The following is a 19,549-nucleotide window of genomic DNA, read 5'->3' as shown; positions in this document are numbered from 1 at the left end:
TGCAAGGTTGCAGGAAGAAATAACAGAAGCCAGTTTAGTAAAATTATATGAAGAGGTGAAGGCAGAAGAGAAGGAGAGGTGGCAGAGAAAGGGAGCAAAGGAGCGACCAGATAGGAGCTGGGCACCGAAAAGGAAAGAGTCACGGTGGACCCACCATGTATTTGGCGGATATTTTTGAAGTCATATCATGGGGTAATTACGGGTTGCGGGGAGCCTGGGATTTACAGGGATAGAATGACACAGTACGTGAAAGACCTTCGTAATCGACTTAAAGTGTTGAAGCACTGAGCAAAACAACAGCAGCAAATTGCTGATCAGAGTGAGCCAGAGGGAAAGGAGATAGTCCTTCCACAGTCCAGCGACCAAGTTATGGTGAGGGTGCTGCTAGAAGGGCCGGGGTTTGCCCCCAAGTGGATAGGACCACAGAGGGTACTCTTAACCAATGATACTTGTGTCTGTGTGCAGACTTGATGAGGCAGCGAGTGGAAACACTGGACCCAGGTTAAAGCACACGACTCACCCTCTTGTTGCTCCCACAGACATAGCAGGGAATCAAGTGTATCCAGTAACCATGTAAAGAGAATCTAAGAGAGGAACACCAGCCGGCCATGCCAGACCTGACCAGAGCTAATGAAAACACCCGGAGGAAACGCAAAGGCAGAAGACACAGAGGGCATGACAGAAAATCGTGAATAGCATGCTAAACACATAGAAAACAAGTGCAGGAGTAGGCCATTCAGCCCTTCGAGCCTGCACCGGCATTCAGTATGATCATGGCTGATCAACCAACTCAAAACCCTGTACCTGCCTTCTCTCCATACCCCCTGATCCCTTTAGCCACAAGGGCCATATCTAACTCCCTCTTAAATATAGCCAATGAACTGGCCTCAGCTGTTTCCTCTGGCAGAGAATTCCACAGATTCACCACTCTCTGTGTGAAGAAGTTTTTCCTCATCTCGGTCCTAAAAGGCTTCCCCTTTATCCTCAAACTGTGACCCCTCGTTCTGGACTTCCCCAACATCGGGAACGATCTTCCTGCATCTAGCCTGTCCAATCCCTTTAGAATTTTATATGTTTCAATAAGACTCCCCCTCAATCTTCTAAATTCCAGAGAGTATAAGCCTAGTCGATCCACTCTTTCATCATATGAAAGTCCTGCCATCCCAGGAATCAATCTGGTGAACCTTCTTTGTACTCCTTCTATGGCAAGAATGTCTTTCCTCAGATTAGGAGACCAAAACTACACACAATACTCCAGGTGTGGTCTCACCAAGGTCTTGTACAACTGCAGTAGTACCTCCCTGCTCCTGTACTCGAATCCTCTTGCTATGAATGCCAGCATACCATTCGCCTTTTTCACCATCTGCTGTACCTGCATGCCCACTTACAATGACTGGCGTACAATGACATCCAGGTCTCGTTGCACCTCCCCTTTTCCTAATCGGCCACCATTCAGATAATAATATGTTTTCCTGTTCTAGCCACCAAAGTGGATAACCTTACATTTATCCCCATTAAATTGCATCTGCCACAAATTTGCCCACTCACCTAACCTATCCAAATCACCCTGCATCCTCTTAGCATCCTCCTCACAGCTAACACTGCTGCCCAGCTTCATGTCATCTGCAGACTTGGAGATGCTGCATTTAATTCCCTCATCTAAGTCATTAATATATATTGTAAACAACGGTGATGATGTGATGATGATGATAAAGTGTGATGATGATGGTACTCTGTAATGAAGGCTGGTTGCTGAAGGTAGATGATTAACTTAATAGCGTAGAATAGAAAAGATATGAGAAGATAGATGGGGAAGGATTTGCAGAGTCGGCAAGTTCCACAACTTCGATGGCATTTCAGACTGCACATGGCATCTGAAGGCAGTCACTCTCAGTCTGAATGAGGAGGTGAGCCCTTTCAGCAGTCGGGCCAGTGATCGACTGGACAGTTAGGAAGGGGCTGCCACTGGGGAGAGGTCCGTGCAGACATTTATGTAGAGACCACCCCAACCCCTTCCTGTACATCGATGAGAGAGCCTGTGGGTGCTCCTGGAAAGAGAGTTTCAGCAACCAGCAAATGAAGGGGTGAAGACAAGGAATGTGATTAAGCTGCAATTAGCCTGCAGGAAAAGAGGACAGGCACATGAAAGAAGCCCTATTTCTAAAGGCTTGTACAAATTTCTGGAACAACCTCCCTGCTTAACATTTGGCAGGTAGCGATTAGGGAATGTCAGGGTAGATATCGGCACACAAAATTGGGGTAGAATTTCGAGGCAGGGCGTTTTTGCTGCCCTATTTGAGTAGATCCTCCTAGGTTGGCCTTTCCTGGTACAAATTTATTTTTGTCCAGGAGGGCTAAGAGAAGGGACTGTGAGAGTGATTTTTGGGTTTAGGTCATTTACATTTAGAAAATGGCTTTGGCTACCAGTCTTCTGCTCCTTGATAATGTATTGTGGATTTAATTTGGAACAATACTTTTCCTAAAAGCTGTGGATCCCAGTCCAGATGCTGCTAGTGTCTGTGGGATGGATGTGAATCAGAAGGTGTGAAGTTTGTATGTAGCTTCAAATGAAAGCATTGTCTATACTTTGTAAATATGGAATTGTCCTTTGTATTTAGCAAATAAATATCGAGCCCCACATTGGGCCAGCAGACCTTTCCACCAAAAGTGGCTTCATATGATACCTGCTGTACTTTGTTTTGTCGAATGAAGAAGCTGCTTTGTATCTACCAGTAACACTCTCCAGTGATTTCATTCATGCAACAACATAGTCTCCCTCCTGGCCTGCTGCGTTCACCAGCAACTTTGATGTGTGTTGCTCCCACAAAGGGACTTGTTAGATGCTTTACTGAAGTCCAAATGGACATCTTGTCCTCATCATTTATGGTCATCACTTCCTTAAAAATAATCAAGAGCTGACAAAGGACTTCTCCCACTTAGTAATTCCATGCTTTTCAAAATGTGGGTGCACCCTGTTGCTGAGAATCTTTTCCGACAATATCTTCAACAATGAAGCTGACATCTCTGATGGATTTTGATTGAATCTTCTTTCAGCATCTGTTATAAGCTTTATTCTTCATTATTTCTGTGCATGTTTCTGTGCCCTCTTAGGGTCATTGCCATTTGCTTAGCTGATTAGACTTCATAATCGAGATGGAATCTGGACAATTTTTTGGAGGATACTGCTATCAGTTTATACTCCCGTTACTTGTCAGAATCAGATTTATTACCACTAACATACAGCACTTAGTCAAATATGTAGTTTTGCGTCAGCAGTGTGTTAGCAAGTGATTAAGGCTTTCATCTAGTGATCTGAAGGTCGCTAGTTCGAGCCTTGACTGAGGCAGCGTGTTGTGTCCTTGAGCAAGGCACTTAACCACACATTGCTCTGCAATGACACCGGTGCCAAGCTGTATGCATCCTAATGCCCTTCCCTTGGACAACATCGGTGGCATAGAGGGGGGAGACTTGCAGCGTGGGCAACTGCTGGTCTTCCATACAACCTTGCCCAGGCCTGCGCCCTGGAAACCTTGCAAGGTGCAAATCCATGATCTCATGAGACTAATGGATGCCTATTACTATTACTACAGTCCAATACATCAAATATAATATATATATATATTTAAAAAAAGATAACTAACGTACAAAAAGAGAGCAAAAATAGTGTGGTAGTATTCATCGGTTTATCATCTGTTCAGAAATTTGATGGCAGTGAGGAAGATTTCTTCCTATTGTGACGAGAATACACATAGATAAGATGTTAGCTGTCCTGTGTGATCAGCAGTTGGTCTGCCACCTGTCTTCAAGAGAGAGATAAGGAACAATGAAACAGCATCTGGAGATGTGTAATGAAGGGACGGGAGAGAGAGCTGTCTGGAGCGGCTCCCCCTTTGAACCCTGAACTGTTTGAACTGATGGACAGGCGATACCCCAGCAGGGATAAAAAGGGACCAGTTCGCTAAGGCAGGACACACACGACACCCGAGGTAACGAGACCCTGGAAGCGGTGCGCCTCTCACGAGTCGGTGGGAAGTACCGGACAACTCACAGGGTGGAAAGGTACGATCAGCGGGAACCCGGTGTGTGTCCGCCCTTGCTTGGGTGCCGGGTTCACTGCAGAGGATTGACCGCATCTGGAGGAGGGGTCACAGTTGGTGACCTCAGGTGACATCACCAAGGACCTGCCCAAAAGCTGCTGGTGAGCAATTATCGCCGGTCTGTGAGTGGAAGCCGTTTCTGAATGATCAGTCGTTCTCTCTCTCTCTCCCCCCACGTTGTCCATCGCCATGGCAACGATTACTGCGAACTGATCTACTAAATTGGACTGAACTTTGTGTCACTTTGAAATTGGTCATTTATCCCTAGACAACGATAGAGCTTGATTGATGCTGTTATCTTAATTCTGTGCACATGTGTGTTTATCATTGCTGAACTGTTGCATTTATTATCCTTTCGATTACTGTGTTGCTTGTTTCTTTAATAAAACTTTCTTAGTTCTAGTAATCCAGACTCCAACTGAGTGATCCATTTCTGCTGGTTTGGCAACCCAGTTACAGGGTACGTAACACTATGCAACATTGTACCTATCTGTCTCTTCTACCTCTGCTGCACCAAGCAATATGCTGGTAAGTTTATCCATTAAAATTCAAAAATCTCTTTCCAGATCAGTGCTCAACTTCTTGCATTACATTTGCAACCTAAATATGGAGGCAATGTTGATACACAGCAGGACATGACAGTACAATGAGGTGAAAAATGTGTGAAACTCCAATTGACAAAACTGCTTTGTGGCATTGTTGTGCAAGGATTACTTCATCTATTCCAATAAGATAATGGCATCAATTTATTTCAATTTGCAAGCAACAAAACTAAAAACTTCAAAGCAAGATCTTTTCAAAGCCCTTCTAGGACTGCACCAACTAGACAATAAGACAATAAGACCATAAGACCAAAGAGCAGAATGACGCCATTCAGCCCATCGAGTTTGCTCTGCAATTCAATCATGGATGATCTATTATTCCTCTCAACCCTATACTCCTGCTTTCTCCCTTTGATGCCTTACTAATCAAGAACCTATCAAGCTCCACTTTAAATATACTCAATGACTTGGCCTTCTCATCTGTCTGTGGTTATGAATTCCACAGATTCACCACTATCTGGCTAAAGACGTTCTTCCTCATCTCTTTTCTGAGGCTGTGACCTCTGGTCCAAGACTCACCTACGATACGAAACATCCTCTCCACATCCATATCTAGGCCTTTGATTTGATTCAATCAATTCGATCAACCTGTACATGTCCTGCCAATTTGTTTCCAATACTGGGAACTGAACTTTATTTAAAAATGCACAAGACATTGCTTCCAAGTTTTAGCTGCATACAGTAACCTTCAGGACTTTCATTATCTATTACACAATTTGTTTTTGAAAATGATGCTCCGTCAGATTTTTTTTTGTTTACAATAGACCACTTGAAGCTGAGCACAAATATAATTTCAGACTACTTATATCACATAGGAATTTGGAAAATCAAGAAATTAACTTCTATTGAATATAACGCACTTAATTGCTAACGGAGCTGGTGCTTTGCAATAGTTCAACTAAGTTAACAATGTTTTGTTGTTAATTTTTGCTTGTCCTCAGTGTCTGAGGCTTCTTGTTTAAGTGTCCAACAATAATCAGGCAGCAGTGATAGATTTCCAGTTGCCCTGATACTGTTTCACCATGACTACAACTTCCAAGTGAAATCTTTCACCATGCTCGTCACTGACAGCGCCAAAATTTGCGGAGAAGTCTAAATGGGAATGCGGAATATGAATCTTTAATGACATATTGCATTTCATGGTTTTGTGTGCTTGAAGCATGTTGTTAACCAGTTGCACTTAGTTTTGTGCTCTTTATTTGCCAAGAAAATTTTCAACAACATCTTTGAATGCCTTCCATGTGATTTTTTCTGGTCCCACTAGAAGCTATTCAAATTTTCTGTCATTGATGACCCATTTGATTTGTGGACCATCAAAAATGCCTTCCTTAAACTTGGCATCAGCGACTCTGACTTTAATTATGCACTAACAAAACAAATACAAGCAATTTTTTTGAAATTGGTGCATTATAGGGAGATTTCATGGTGATTTCCATGATCAGCAGCCAAAAATCCACAAGGTACACCAAAATGTATTCAGAAAGTGAAATCTTTGTTAGTATTATATTCAATTTAACTTGTAGCAAACTGCCATGCTTATAAGATCACAAATATGGCACATGGGAGGTAAAATATTAATCAGTTTCTCGGAGGGAACGAATATAAAAGAGAAACTTTACATCTATTAGAAATCTAAAATGTTACAGAAAGACTGCACAGGTCTGTGAAGAAAGGAACAGAGTTAGAATGAGAATCAGGACTCTGATCATCGATACGCTGTATGTCGTGGAATTTGATGTTTTGTGATTGTAGTACAGTGCAGTACATAAAGAAAGTACTATGTTACAATAAGAGATATGAAAATTAAATAAGTAGTGCAAAAGGAGATCAAAATGTGAGGTAGTGTTCATGGCAATACACACAAAATGCTGGAAGAACACAGCAGTTCAGATGTTCTCTCTTTTTCTTTTTTCATTCCTTTTTCTTTTACCCTCCCCTTTCCTCTTCTTCCATTCCATTGAGTACAGGGGAAGGAATGTTATGCTGAAATTATATAAAACATTGTGAGGTCTAATTTGGAGTATTGAGTGCAGTTTCGGTCACCTACCTACAGGAAAAATGTAAACAAGATTGAAAGAGAGCAGAGAAAAGTTACAAGGATGTTGTCAGGTCTGGAGGACCTGAGTTTTAAGATTGAATAGGTTAGATAGGGCTGTATTCTTTAGAACATAGAAGATTGACAGGAGCTTTGATAGAAGTAGACATGATTAAGAGGGTTATGGATAGGATAAATGCTAGCAGGCTTTTTCCACTGAGGATGGGTGGGACTAGAAGAAGAAGAAGAAGAATATCTTTATTGTCATTGTTGTGGAGCAATGAAACACAGTTTAGCAGCTCAACGTTTTGCAACATGACAAAAAATATATACATAAAATAAACTCTAAAACCTCAGGAGTGCAGTCCAAAATTAATAATATATGGATGCGAGGGTAGGACTATTGCACACCTGCCATTCCTGGAAGTGTGATGCATTTAGCTGCCACCATCTTAGGAGGGGGGCAGGAGAAGGGAAGGGGGTGTTATACATTTCACTGCTTGTGGGTAGAAGCTGTTAAGGAGTCTCTTTGTTTTCGTCCTTAATGCTCTGTTTCTCTTCCCAGAAGGTAGAGGGGAAAACAGGTGATGTCCAGGATGAGTGGGATCCTTTAAAATACAAGTAGCCCAGAGGTCAGGGATTAAGGGTGAAAGGTGAAAAGTTTAAGAGAAACATGAGGGGAAATGTCTTCACTCAGAGGGTCATGAGAATGTGGAATAAGTTGCCAGCACAAGAGGTCCAAGCAGGTTCAATTTCAATGGTTAAGAGAAGTTTGGATACGTACATGGATAGTAGGGATATGGAGAATTATGTCCAGGTGCAGGTCATTGGGAGTAGGCAGTTTAAATCGTATTGTCATGGACTAGATTGGCTAAAGGGCCTGTTTCTGTGCTCTATTTATCTATGACTCTGGCCTCTTACCTCTCCTCCTCAACTGCCTATCACCTTCCCCTGGTGCCCCTCCTTCTTCCCTTTCTCCTAAGGTCCACTTTCCTCTCCTATGAGAGTCCTTCTTCTCCAGCCCTTTTCCTTTCCACCCACCTGGCTTTACCCATTACCTTCTAGCGTGTCCTCCTTTCCCTCCGTCTCTCCTCTCCCCCACCCCTTTTTATTCTGGCATCTTCCCCCTTCCTTTCCATTCCTGATGAAGGTTTCAGCCCGAAGCGTCGACTGTTTATTCATTTCCATAGATGCTACTTCACCTGTTGAGTTCCTCCAGCATTCCAGCATTTTAGGTGTGTTGCTCTAGATATCCGGCATCTGCAGAATATCTTGAGTGTAGTGTTCATGGTTTCATGAACTGTTCAAAAGTCTGAAGGCTGAGTGGAAGAAGCTGTTCCTAAAATATTGAGTCAGTGATTCCGGGCTTCTGTACCTCCTCATATTGGCAGCAATGAGAAGAGAGCATATCCAAGATGGTGAAAGTTCTTAATGGATACTGACTTTTTGAGATGTCACCTTTTAAAGATATCCTAGATGCTGGGAAGGTTACTGCCGATGATGGACCTGACTGAGTTTACAACTGTCTGCAGTCATTTCGAACCTGTGAATTGGCTTCTCCATTGCAGACAGATATGTTACCAGATAAAATGCTCTCCATGGTACATCAGTAGAAAATTGCTAGATTCTTTGGTGACATAGCAAATCTCTTCAAATTTGTAATGTTAAGGTGTCAGATTTAAGATCATTCATTCAAGGTAGGAAGATGTGAAGGAAATGTAAGATTATTTTGAAACTTCACCTACCAGGTTCAATGGATGTTCTACTACCAACTTTGAGACTTGTAGACTTTAGATTTTTATTTAGATATTTGAGGAAATCAAGCATTTGCAAAGAAAAGTAAGACTAAAATTTAGCATCAAATTTTTTTTCTGTTGAAGTAAAAAGAAATTCTGCACTACCATGTGAAACTGATGAAGGACTTAAAATTATTTTCATTATCTTAAGTCAAACAAATAGATGGCTGAAGATTGTGTTAAGCTTCTGAAATTTATTGTAAAATATAAACTTAATCACATTTTCATTAAATGAAATGCAATATTCAGCCCAACATTGTGGGCCAAACGGCCTGTCCAGTGCTGTACAGTTTTATGTTCTATATTCTAATAAATTGACTAAAATGTTGCAGATTCCCAGCATCTGTAGAATCCTTTGTCTATTATTAACAATTGTTGAGGGTGGCAGGATGGAGATACATCTCTACCAAAGGTTGTGTAAGGCACTCCTTCCCTCCAAGGTCACCATTGGGCAAGGCGTAGCACCTGCTGAGCCCTCACTCCCCTTCCCCTGCTGATCAGGATCACATGAAGCCAAAAGAGCAGGTGATGGAAGGTCATATCAGCAGCCAGTGCATATCACAAGTTCTGATTATGTGATCACTGATGCCAGGCAGACAATCTCTGAAGAGGATTGATAATGGCTGGGGTCACTCATGTTGCAAAGGCAGCAATGGCCAACCACTTCTGTGGAAAAATTTGCCAAGAACAATTATAATCATGGAAAGACCATGATCGCCTATGTCATACATAATGAATGTAATGAATGAATGTTTTTAATGTCTTTAAAATTGACATAAAAGATGTTGAAGAATTCCATAAACAGGCATAGGCATTAAGAGATTAAGTCGATGTGCAAATTGTTATAATCAATGATAAAAATATCCACTATTTAAGAAAAAACAAGTTAATAAGAATGTTTGCATATTTGAAATCTAGTATTTATTCTACATGATTATTTATATGACCAATATTGCTAATTGCATTTTATACATGAACAGGCATTTTGTACTGAACACAGTTTTAAAATAAGAGTTCAAAGACTTACCCAAATGCTGTCTTCCTGTCGATATTGCTTCCAGTTCCTTCCAGTGTCACTGAACATGAGCAGGTAGCTTATTACCCAGTCTGAACTACCATATCGACCTTGAGTTGCAACTGCTGTGATTTCTGTCCGCTCACCGAGATCTATCTGTAGCCATTGGTATTTATTAGATTCCTGCGGGGACCATCCACCTGCCCCTGAGATACAGTGACAGATAATAAACCCATATGTAACAAAATCTGGTTCGAATTTTGCTTAAGTATAAATAATCAAATCTCAAGTATATTGGATTTCATACTTGATATTAAATATTAATCCTGATTTGCATAGAACAGTACAAAAACTATTTTATATAATTATAAAGAGCTCGTATATGGGGAGAGTGGTGAAGATGTGGAATTTGCTCCGATGGATACAATGGAGATTAATCAAAGGAGGGCTGTGGTCCAAGGGTCAGGCAAAGGAAGGTAAGAAGAGACTGCATTGAAGCACTGGCCTATTTAGATGATGTAAACCTGTTGCCTCGGAACTCAGCTCAGGTAGTGAGGATTGAAAACATTAGTCTGTTCCATTCTTCCTTGGTTTATTTTATGAAGTTCTATGGGAAGAATATCTAAGGAAGAGTAGAAATCACTTTTTTTTGGATGGAATAATATTGTAGCTGTTACAGCTACAGCAACACGGGTTCAATTCTGCCACTGCCTGTACATCCTCCCCATCAAAATGTGGCTCTCCTCCTCGTGCCCAGTTTCCTTCCACATTGAAAAGACATCTGGGTTACCAGGTTAATTAGTCACATGGATGTGATGAGGCAGTGCAGGATTGGGAGGCCCTGTTACCCTGCTGTATTCCGAAATAACTACATTGCATCACTACATAGTATGTTTAACACCACTAACCAGGGATTAATTTCTGGACCAAAATGCACTTCTGATATTCCCATTATGCTATTTTTCAATGAGTAGTATAGAGGACAAGGCTTCTACACAATGACAATTGCAACTGTTTTCCAACTGTGAACAGGGACCCACCATTTTGCCCAGGTATGAGTGGAAAAATAAAGATAAATTTCAATCCGTTCCTAATTGCATATTTTGATTATTACTGAATTCCTCAGTGCTTTTCATTCTACTACATTTCCTGAACAGTGCAGAGGAAGTAAATGCTAAAAGATATTAGACCAGATCATTACAAGCTTTTTACCATTCTAATGGGAGGAGTTTAACGGGGCAGGCAGCATCTACAGGTGTAAACTGACAGTTAATGATCCACGTCAAGACTCTTCATCTGGTCTGCCTTACTATTCCAATTCCTTATGACATATACAGACCTCAAAACAGTAGCTGGGATGTGGACTACAGATTACAACAAGAAACAGAAAAGATGCGTCAGAAAGGCAAAGTTATCATAGTCATGGGAAATTTTAACATGCAGGTCAATTGGGAAAATCAAGCTGATAATGGATCTGAAGAGAGTGAATTTGTTGAATACCTATGAGATGGCTTTTTAGAGTAGCTTGTCACTGACCCTACTAGGGTATCAGCTATACTGGATTGGGTGATTATGTAATGAACAGAGATGATTAGGGAGCATAAGGTAGAGGAACCCTTAGGAGAGAGTGATCACAATTTGATTGAGTTCAACTTGAAATTTGATCGGGGGAAAGTAAAGTCTGACTTAGCAGTATTTCAATGGAGTAAAGTAAATTACAACGGTATGAGAGAAGAGTTGGCCAAAGTAAATTTGAAGGACATGCTGGCAGGGATGACCGCAGAGCAGCAATGGCTTGAATTTCTGGGAAAAATGAGGAAGGTGCAGAATAGATGTATTGCAAAAACAAAGAATTACTCAAATGGCAAAATAGTACAACTGTGGCTGACAAGGGAAGTCAAAACTAATGTAAAAGCAGAAGAGAGGGCATACAACAAAGCAAATATTAGCAGGAAGATAGAGGATTGGGAAGCTTTTAAAAAACTTACAGAAAGCAACTAAAAGAATCATCAGGATGGAAAAGATGAAATATCAAAGAAAGCTAGCAAACAATATCAAGGGAGATAGAAAAAGCTTCTTCAAGTACGTAAAAAATAAAAGGGAGATGAAAGTGGATATAGGACCACTAGAAAAGAAGCTGGAGAAATATTGATGGGGGACAAGGAGATGACAGACAAACTATATGAGTATTTTGCATCAGTCTTCACCGTGGAAGACACCAGCAGTGTGCCAGATGTTGAAGGGTGTGAGGGAAGAGAAGTGAGTGCAGTTACTATTACAAGGGAGAAGGTGCTCAAAAAGCTGAAAGACCTAAGGGATTATAAGCCACCCCAAACAGATGAACTGCACCGAAAGTTTCTGAAAGAGGTAGCAATAGAGATTGTGGAAGCATTAGTAATGATCTTTCAAGAATCATTTGACTCTGGCATGGTTCTGGAGAACTGGAAAATTGCAAATATCACTCTAATCTTTAAGAAAGGAGGAAGGTTGCAGAAAAGAAATTATAGACCTGTTAGCCTGACCTTAGTGGTTGGGAAAATGTTGGAGGCAATTGTTAAAGATGAGGTTATGGAGTACTTGGTGGTACAGGACAAGATAGGAAAATCTTGCCTGACGAATCTGTTGGAATTTTTAGAGGAGACTTCATGTAGGACAGATGAAGGGGATGCAGTGGATGTTGTACATTTCGACTTTTGAAAGGCTTTTGATAAGGTGCCAAACATGAGGCTGCTTACCAAGTTAAGAGCCCATGGTATTACAGAAAAGTTACTGGCATGGTTAGAGCATTGGCTGACAGGTAGGAGGCAGCGAGTGAGAATAAAAGGATATTTTACCCTCTGACTGCCAGTGACTAGTGGTTTTCCGCAGGGGTCGGTGTTGGGACCACTTCTTTTAATGCTGTATATAAATGATTCAGATGATGGAATAGGTGGCTTTGTTGCCATGTTTGCAGATATGAAGATTTATGGAGGGGCAGGTAGTGTTGACGAAACATGAAGGCTGCACAAGGAATTAGACAGATTTGGAGAATGGGCAATAACATGGAAAAAAAATGCAATGTTGGAAAATGCATGGTCATGAACTTTGGTAGTAGAAATAAATGTGTAGATTATTTTCTAAACAGGGAGAAAATCCAAAAATCTGAGATGCAAAGGGACTTGGGAGTCATTGTGCAGAACACCCTAAAGGTAAAATTGCAGGTGGAGTCAGTGGTGAGGAGACAAATGCAATGTTAGCATTCATTTCACGAGATCTAGAATACAAGAGCAGGCATATGATGCTGAAGCTTTATAAGGCACTGGTGAGGCCTCACCTTGAGTAGCGTGTACAATCTTGGGCTCCTTATCTAAGAAGAGATGTACTGGCATTGGAGAGGGTTCAGAAGAGGTTCACAAGGATGATTCCAGGAATGAAAGGGTTATCATATGAGGAACGTTTGATGACTCTTGGTCTGTGCTCACTGGAATTTAGAAGGATGAGGGGGGAGCTCATTGAAACCTTTTGAATGTTGGAAGACCTGGACAGAGTAGATGTGGAAAGGATGCTTCCCACCATGGAACCTGACAACGAGCAAATTTCTGATCTCTGTGGGGAAACGCAGGGCACTTGGAGGGAAACCTTCACAGTCACAGCAAGCACATGCTAATCTGCACAAGCCAGCACCAGAGATCAGGATAAACCCAGGTTACTCAAACCCTTCAACAACCACACAAACTGCAACATCACTGCTTCACTTTTGAAGCTGTCTTCAAGGATTTTATACCTCTACGCCAAGCACGTACAAAACCACAGAAATGTAGCTGTATCGGTCACTTCAGCTCTCCAGACGTGCACAATGGTACGTGGAGGCAGGTGCAGTAGTACACACATCTTTCACTAAATGGAACCAAATGCACAGCTTGTCGAGTGTTTAACTTATTTTTTGCAGGTCCGACCATTTCTGGTGCTTGTTACCCTCCTCAGTCTGAAAGTGAACTGAGATGGCAGTAAAAAGTCACTTCATTTGCCTAAACCCCAAATTTATTTCACTATCCATATAAGAGTGGTGTTCACATCTAGGTGAGTTGCCACCTCACAGCTCACACGACTCCCTGTGGGGAGTTTGTCCATTCTCCCAGTGGTGCCTGTTTGGAGTTTGTCCATTCTCCCAGAGTTGCCGATGGGGAGTTTGTCCATTCTCCCAGTGATGCCAGTGTGGAGTTTGTCCATTCTCCCAGTGATGCCAGTGTGGATTTTGTCCATTCTCCCAGTGATGCCTGTGTGGAGTTTGTCCATTCTCCCAGAGGTGTCCATGGGGAGTTTATCCATTCTCCCAGTGATGCCTGTGTGGAGTTTGTCCATTCTCCCAGAGGTGCCCATGGGGAATTTGTCCATTCTTCCAGTGATGCCTGTGTGGAGTTTGTCCATTCTCCCAGAGTTGCCCATGGGGAGTTTGTCCATTCTCCCAGTGATGCATGTGTGGAGTTTGTCCATTCTCCCAGTGATGCCTGTGTGGCGTTTCTGCATTCTCCCAGTGATGCATGGATTTCCTGCAGGTGATAGGGTCTCCACCATGTCCCAATAATGTGTGAGGTGGTAGGTGAACTGGTTGTTGTAAATTGCTTCAAGTGTGCAGCTGAACCACAGAAACTAGGGAGATTTGGTAAAAAGGTGGAGAATATACGCTCTAGCCAATTAGGGAGGTAGACACCCTGAGGCTGCAGGAGTCAGATTAATGGGTGATTCTCAGCAGGGGGAAGGAGAAACATCAGATAGTGGAGAGCACCCCTGTGGCCGTTCTCCTCAATAACAAGTACTCCATTTTGAGTACTTTTGCGGGGGCGGGGAACAACCTACCAGGAGAAAGCAACAGTGGCCATGCCTCCAGCACAGAGTCTGGCCCTGTGGCTCAGAAGGGCAGGGAACTGAAGAGAATGGCAGCAATAATAGAGGACTCCATAGTTAAGGGGACAGATAGGCGATTCTGCAGATGCAAAAAGGCAACACGGATGGTAGTTTGCCTCCCAAGTGACAGGGAAGAAAATACAAGGGTAAAAAAAACATTATGTGATTCATATATAGGCCTCCAAGAAGAGATGTCTAAGGTAGGCCTGAGTTTAAACTGTGTCTCACCAGACCAGCAACTCCACAACTGGACTTATTATTGAAGCTAATGACCTACTCGGGGGGGGGGGGGGGCTGAGTGCACTTTGCATTTGGGCCCTCAACTCTACTCATGGTGTATGTAAGAGCTAGAAGTCCATTTATTTGAAGGGCTCACTGATCATGCAGAGCAAAGTGATTTATTTGTATTTTTTTAATGTTTTTGAATACTCTGTATGGTTCTCAATGTTTTTTTTCTTTACTGTTTTTGAATGATTTTGCTCCACTTTAACTGCTTCTAAATGTCTTTACTGCTCTGGCTCTTGCACAGAAAAGTTCATTTCTGTATTTGGAATTGACAGTTTGGGCGGATGAACATTATGGTTTGGGACTCTATTTATTCAGGTAAAATATATAAGATTCAGGAGCAGAATTAGGCCACTTGGCCCATCGGTATATTATATAAAGCATGGATAAAAGATTGGCTGACTGGTTGGGGACCTCATGTTAATAATTAGGATGACAGAATTGATGGCTCTTTGGATGATACAGGTGGAGGGGCAAATAGTGTGAAGGAAACAGGGATTCTGCAGGAGGACTTTAACAGATAGGGAAAGAAGTGGCAGATGGAATGATGTGTAGGGAAATGTATGGTCATGCACTTTGGCAGAGGAATAAAGGTGTAGACTATCTTCTAAGTGGGGAGATAATTCAGAAATCAGAGGTGTAAAGGGACTTCAGCCTTCTCATGCAGGATTTCCTAAAGTTTAACTTGCAGGTTGAGTCAGTGGTAAGGAAGGCAAATGCAATGTTAGCATTCATCTTCAGACCATAAAAGCAAGGCTGTAATGCTAAAGCTTTATAAGGCTTTGGTCAAACTGCACTTGAAATATTATTAGCAGTTTTGGGCCACTTATCTAAGAAAAGATGTATTGGCATTGTAGGGGGTCCAGAGAAGGTTCTGGTAATGGAAGGGTTAATGTATGTGGAGCATTTGCTAGCTCTGGGTCTGTACTCACTGGAGTTTTTAGAAGTATGAGGGTGGGTCTCATTGAAAACTATTGAATATTGAAAGGTTTACATAGTGTGCTATGGAGAGGAGGTTTCTATAGTGGGGAAGTCCAGGACAGGAGGGCAGAGACTCAGAATAGGAACATCCTTTTATAACAGAGATGAGGAGGAATTTCTTTAGCCAGAGGGTAGTGTACCTGTAGAATTCATTGCTACGGATGGTTGTGGGGGCCAAGACATTGGGTGTATTTAAATTAGAGGTTTATAAGTTCCTGAAACATCAGGGCACCAAAGGTTACGGGGAGAAGACAGGAGAATAGGGTTGAGAGAGATAATAAATCTGCCATGGTGGAATAGTGGAGTAGACTCAATGGGCTACATGGTGTAATTATGCTCCTATGTCACATGGTCTTATGGTCTTAAAATAAAATTAAAGATGAACATGGATTGCTTCAAATCCACAAAAACAAAACTGGATTTCTGAATATGAATAAAAAGATGCGGAATGAGTTTACTATTATTAATCCAGTTCCTTTCACTTCCAAACCTCTCAAAGATGATTCATGCAATAAATTACTTTTTGAAGTGCTTTGACTCATCTTGGCACCAGATTGTTTCTAATTTGCATTAATTTCTTTGAATCAGACGTTTAAAATGGTCAAATTTGAAGATCACACAAAGCATTTGGTTATTGCCTATTATGCCGCTGGTATTTAGGGCAGCAATGAAATCCTCCATCTCCCTGTCTTGGCCATATACTATCACACACAGATATAGAAGGACTCTTCATTGCTGTTTCTGTAACAGTCTTTTTTGACGTTAACGTTGTCAGGCCTGAGCTGAACCCCTGAACCTGGAGGACCAGTGGATCACTCTTAGTCTGGCCTCTACCCTTTGATCTGTTTAGTATGGGTGACCCTACCAAGAGCCAAAGCATATAGCTTGACTGCAGCCAACATTACTCTCCAGGTCATTGAGGCATGCAAGCCTCCAAACCATGACAAGGTTGTAGTCCTCTTGGAGGACTAGAATTGACCAGAAAAGAGAACAGGACAAAAAGTGCACAAGAATTGTTTAGGACCATTGCAGATAAAATATAACACTGCTGACATAAATGTCATCTGCAACATTTGCTAACCCAATCAACTACAGAAATATTGAATTGAAATGGATCAATAGATGTTGGAGATAAAGACAGCTTTTTGTGTTTCTCTTCTATTTATCATTTATTTATTTATTTAGAGATACAGCATGGAACAGGCTCTTCTGACCCAGCGAACCACTCCACACAGCATCCCACCTATTTAGCACTAGCTTAATTACAGGACAATTTACAATGACTAATTAACCTTTGAACCAGTATGGCTTTGGACTGTGGGAGGAAACCAGAGCACCCAGAGGAAAGCCACACAGTTAGGGGAGAATGCACAAACTCCTTACAAAATGACTCCAGAATTGAACCATGAACCCCAGAACCCCCCAAGCTCTAACAGAATTGCACTAACCACAATGCCATTGTGGCGGTCCTAGCTCTCTTTGTAATTTAAGCAAAAGAAATATGCCCCAAATGCTGAATATTAGGATTATAAACAGCTGTCTGCCCCTTTAATTCAGCATCACTCTCCCATTCTGACCTTTTCTGTCTGTGCCCACCACAAGCATAAATAAAGGCACTCATATTACTTTTGGGCACATTACAGCCTCAGTGGACTCAACATGGAATTGCTCATGCTTTATTTCTCTGTGTATCAGGTAAGATACTATTATTGGTGTGGTCTGGCCTACGAGACTTTCCTATACCCTTGTGATAGCAACACATCATGCACGCAAACAAATTCCTGACTGCAATTCTTATCTGTATGTTTAGTCATGTGGTTTTACCCCATCAGAGGTATTCCCTTTGTTCTACCCATCCCTCACACAACTTCTGTTAGAGAAAGCCAACTCACCTTTTCTCTTTTCCATTTGTGGTGACCTGTAACATTAACTCTTTCTTTTCCTCAGATGTTGACTGACCTGCAGGGTATTTTCAGCACTTTCTTGTTTATTTCAAATTTTGAACATCTGCAGTTTTGTGATTCCCATTTTATTCTCCCCACATTTCTGTCAACTCTTGTCAGATTCTGCCACTTACCGACCTACCAGGGATAACGTCCAGTGGTCATTTAATCTGGAACGTGCTCAGATGTGGGAGTAAACCAACATAATCATGGGATGAAAGAGTGCAGATTGCACATCAGCAGCACCTAAAGACGGTATCAAACCAACGTTGCCGGACCTGTGTGGCTGCAGCTCTATGAGCTATACTGCTCTACCACCACTATTACTACACTTAGTGGCCATTTTATTAGCTATCCCCTACACCTGGTAAAATGACAACTGAGTGTATGTCTGTGGTCTTCTGCTGCTGTAGGCCATCCACTTCAAGGCTTGATGTATTGAACATTCAGAGCCATACTTCTGCACACCACTGTTGTAACACATGTTTTTTTGTGTTACTGTCACCTTCCTGTCAGCTTGAACCAGTCTGGCCATTCTCCTCTGGCCTTTCTCATTAACAAGGTGTTTCTGTCAATAGTACTGCCGCTCGCTGGGTATTCGTTGCACCATTCTCAGTAAGAACATAAGAAATAGGAGCAGGACTAGGCTATCTGGCCCATCAGGCTTGCTCTGCGGTTCGATAATATTGTAAATATCCTGCAAATTTCTGCTAAACTTCACGGTATACTAAATAGTGAAAGTGAGGCAAATGGAATGAAGGGAAGCAGAATTAGCCCAGTTTTGTGTTGTGTGAATTTTTCGAAGTAGCTACTACAGGACAAAGTGACACTCATCCAAACTAATGCCACATGGGTCGATCAATGGCTAGAACATGAATGGAGATGACACCTAGAACACAGAAGGTAGGTTAGTACAGCATGTTAGAATCACTTAAGTGATAAATACTGGGCTGTCAGAATCAAGAGCTCTTCCTTAACATCTATAGTAAATTACACAAAATGCTGGAGGAACTCAGCAGGTCAGGAAGCATCTATGGAGGGGAATAATCAGTCAATATTTTGAGCTGAAACCCTTCAGGACTGGAGAGGAAGTGGGCTAGAAACCATAACAAGAAGGTGAGGGGTGTGGAAGGAGTTCAAGCTGGTGAGTGATATGAAGCTAGATGAGGGGTAAGGTAGGTGGATGCAGGAGGGAGTTGATGAAGTTAGGAGGTGATAAGCAGAAAAGTTAAAAAGCTGAAGAAGCAGGAATCTGATAGGAGAGGAGAGTGGGCCATGATAGAAAAGGAAGAAGGAGGGGCATCAGAGTGAGGTGATAGATAATACTAAGGGAGTCAGAATGGGGAATGGAGAAAGAGAGAAGGGGGAGGGGTGATAAATTTCCTTTTACTTCATATATCATTGCTGTAGAAATTCTTCCAAAGAATAGCAATCATTCTGACTACAGTAACTACTAAGGAGAGAATACAGAACAAGAAATCAGGAAGATTTCCTGTTGTCTTTCAGAAGTAGGAGCGGCATTTTTAATATCCATCCACACCATATGGCTGAAAAGGTTTAAATTCTCTTCCATTTCAATATTATGAAGTATGAATTTATTCATGAAATAGGGATGATTTGGATTAGGTTAGTGTATACTGAACTTCTGGGATAATTTAAAATGCAGGCTTATATAATAATGGGAGATGAGGGTATCAGGGGATGTCCTTTAATGAGCCAAAAGACATTAGGCTCACAAATTCTTCCTTAGAGATGTTATTGGTAATCACAATTAAAACTCTGTAACGTGAACAGAAGGGCAGGCAAAAATGCGTTACGATAATAATCCTTGACAAAAGACCTGGGGCAGCACAGTTGCTCAGCTACTAGAGCTGCTGCTTATTGTTCCAGTGATCTCACAAATGGCCTTGG

The 19,549-nt window shown here is 41.7% G+C and overlaps 1 protein-coding gene across 1 annotated transcript in view; it reads right to left on the bottom strand.

Moving 5' to 3' along the window:
* LOC140198395 (contactin-associated protein-like 5) overlaps nucleotides 1-19,549 on the bottom strand; it is a 1,369,276-nt gene that overhangs the window by 1,282,017 nt on the left and 67,710 nt on the right. The window contains exon 4 of the mRNA XM_072259488.1: nucleotides 9,558-9,751. Within this exon, the coding sequence (XP_072115589.1) occupies nucleotides 9,558-9,751 (194 nt within the window). The remainder of the gene's footprint in view (nucleotides 1-9,557; nucleotides 9,752-19,549) is intronic.

Source organism: Mobula birostris, chromosome 5, assembly GCF_030028105.1.
Source record: "Mobula birostris isolate sMobBir1 chromosome 5, sMobBir1.hap1, whole genome shotgun sequence".
Taxonomy (NCBI): domain Eukaryota; kingdom Metazoa; phylum Chordata; class Chondrichthyes; order Myliobatiformes; family Myliobatidae; genus Mobula; species Mobula birostris.
The sequence above is the reverse complement of the archived record's forward strand: the minus strand, read 5'-3'. Positions and strand labels throughout refer to the sequence as shown.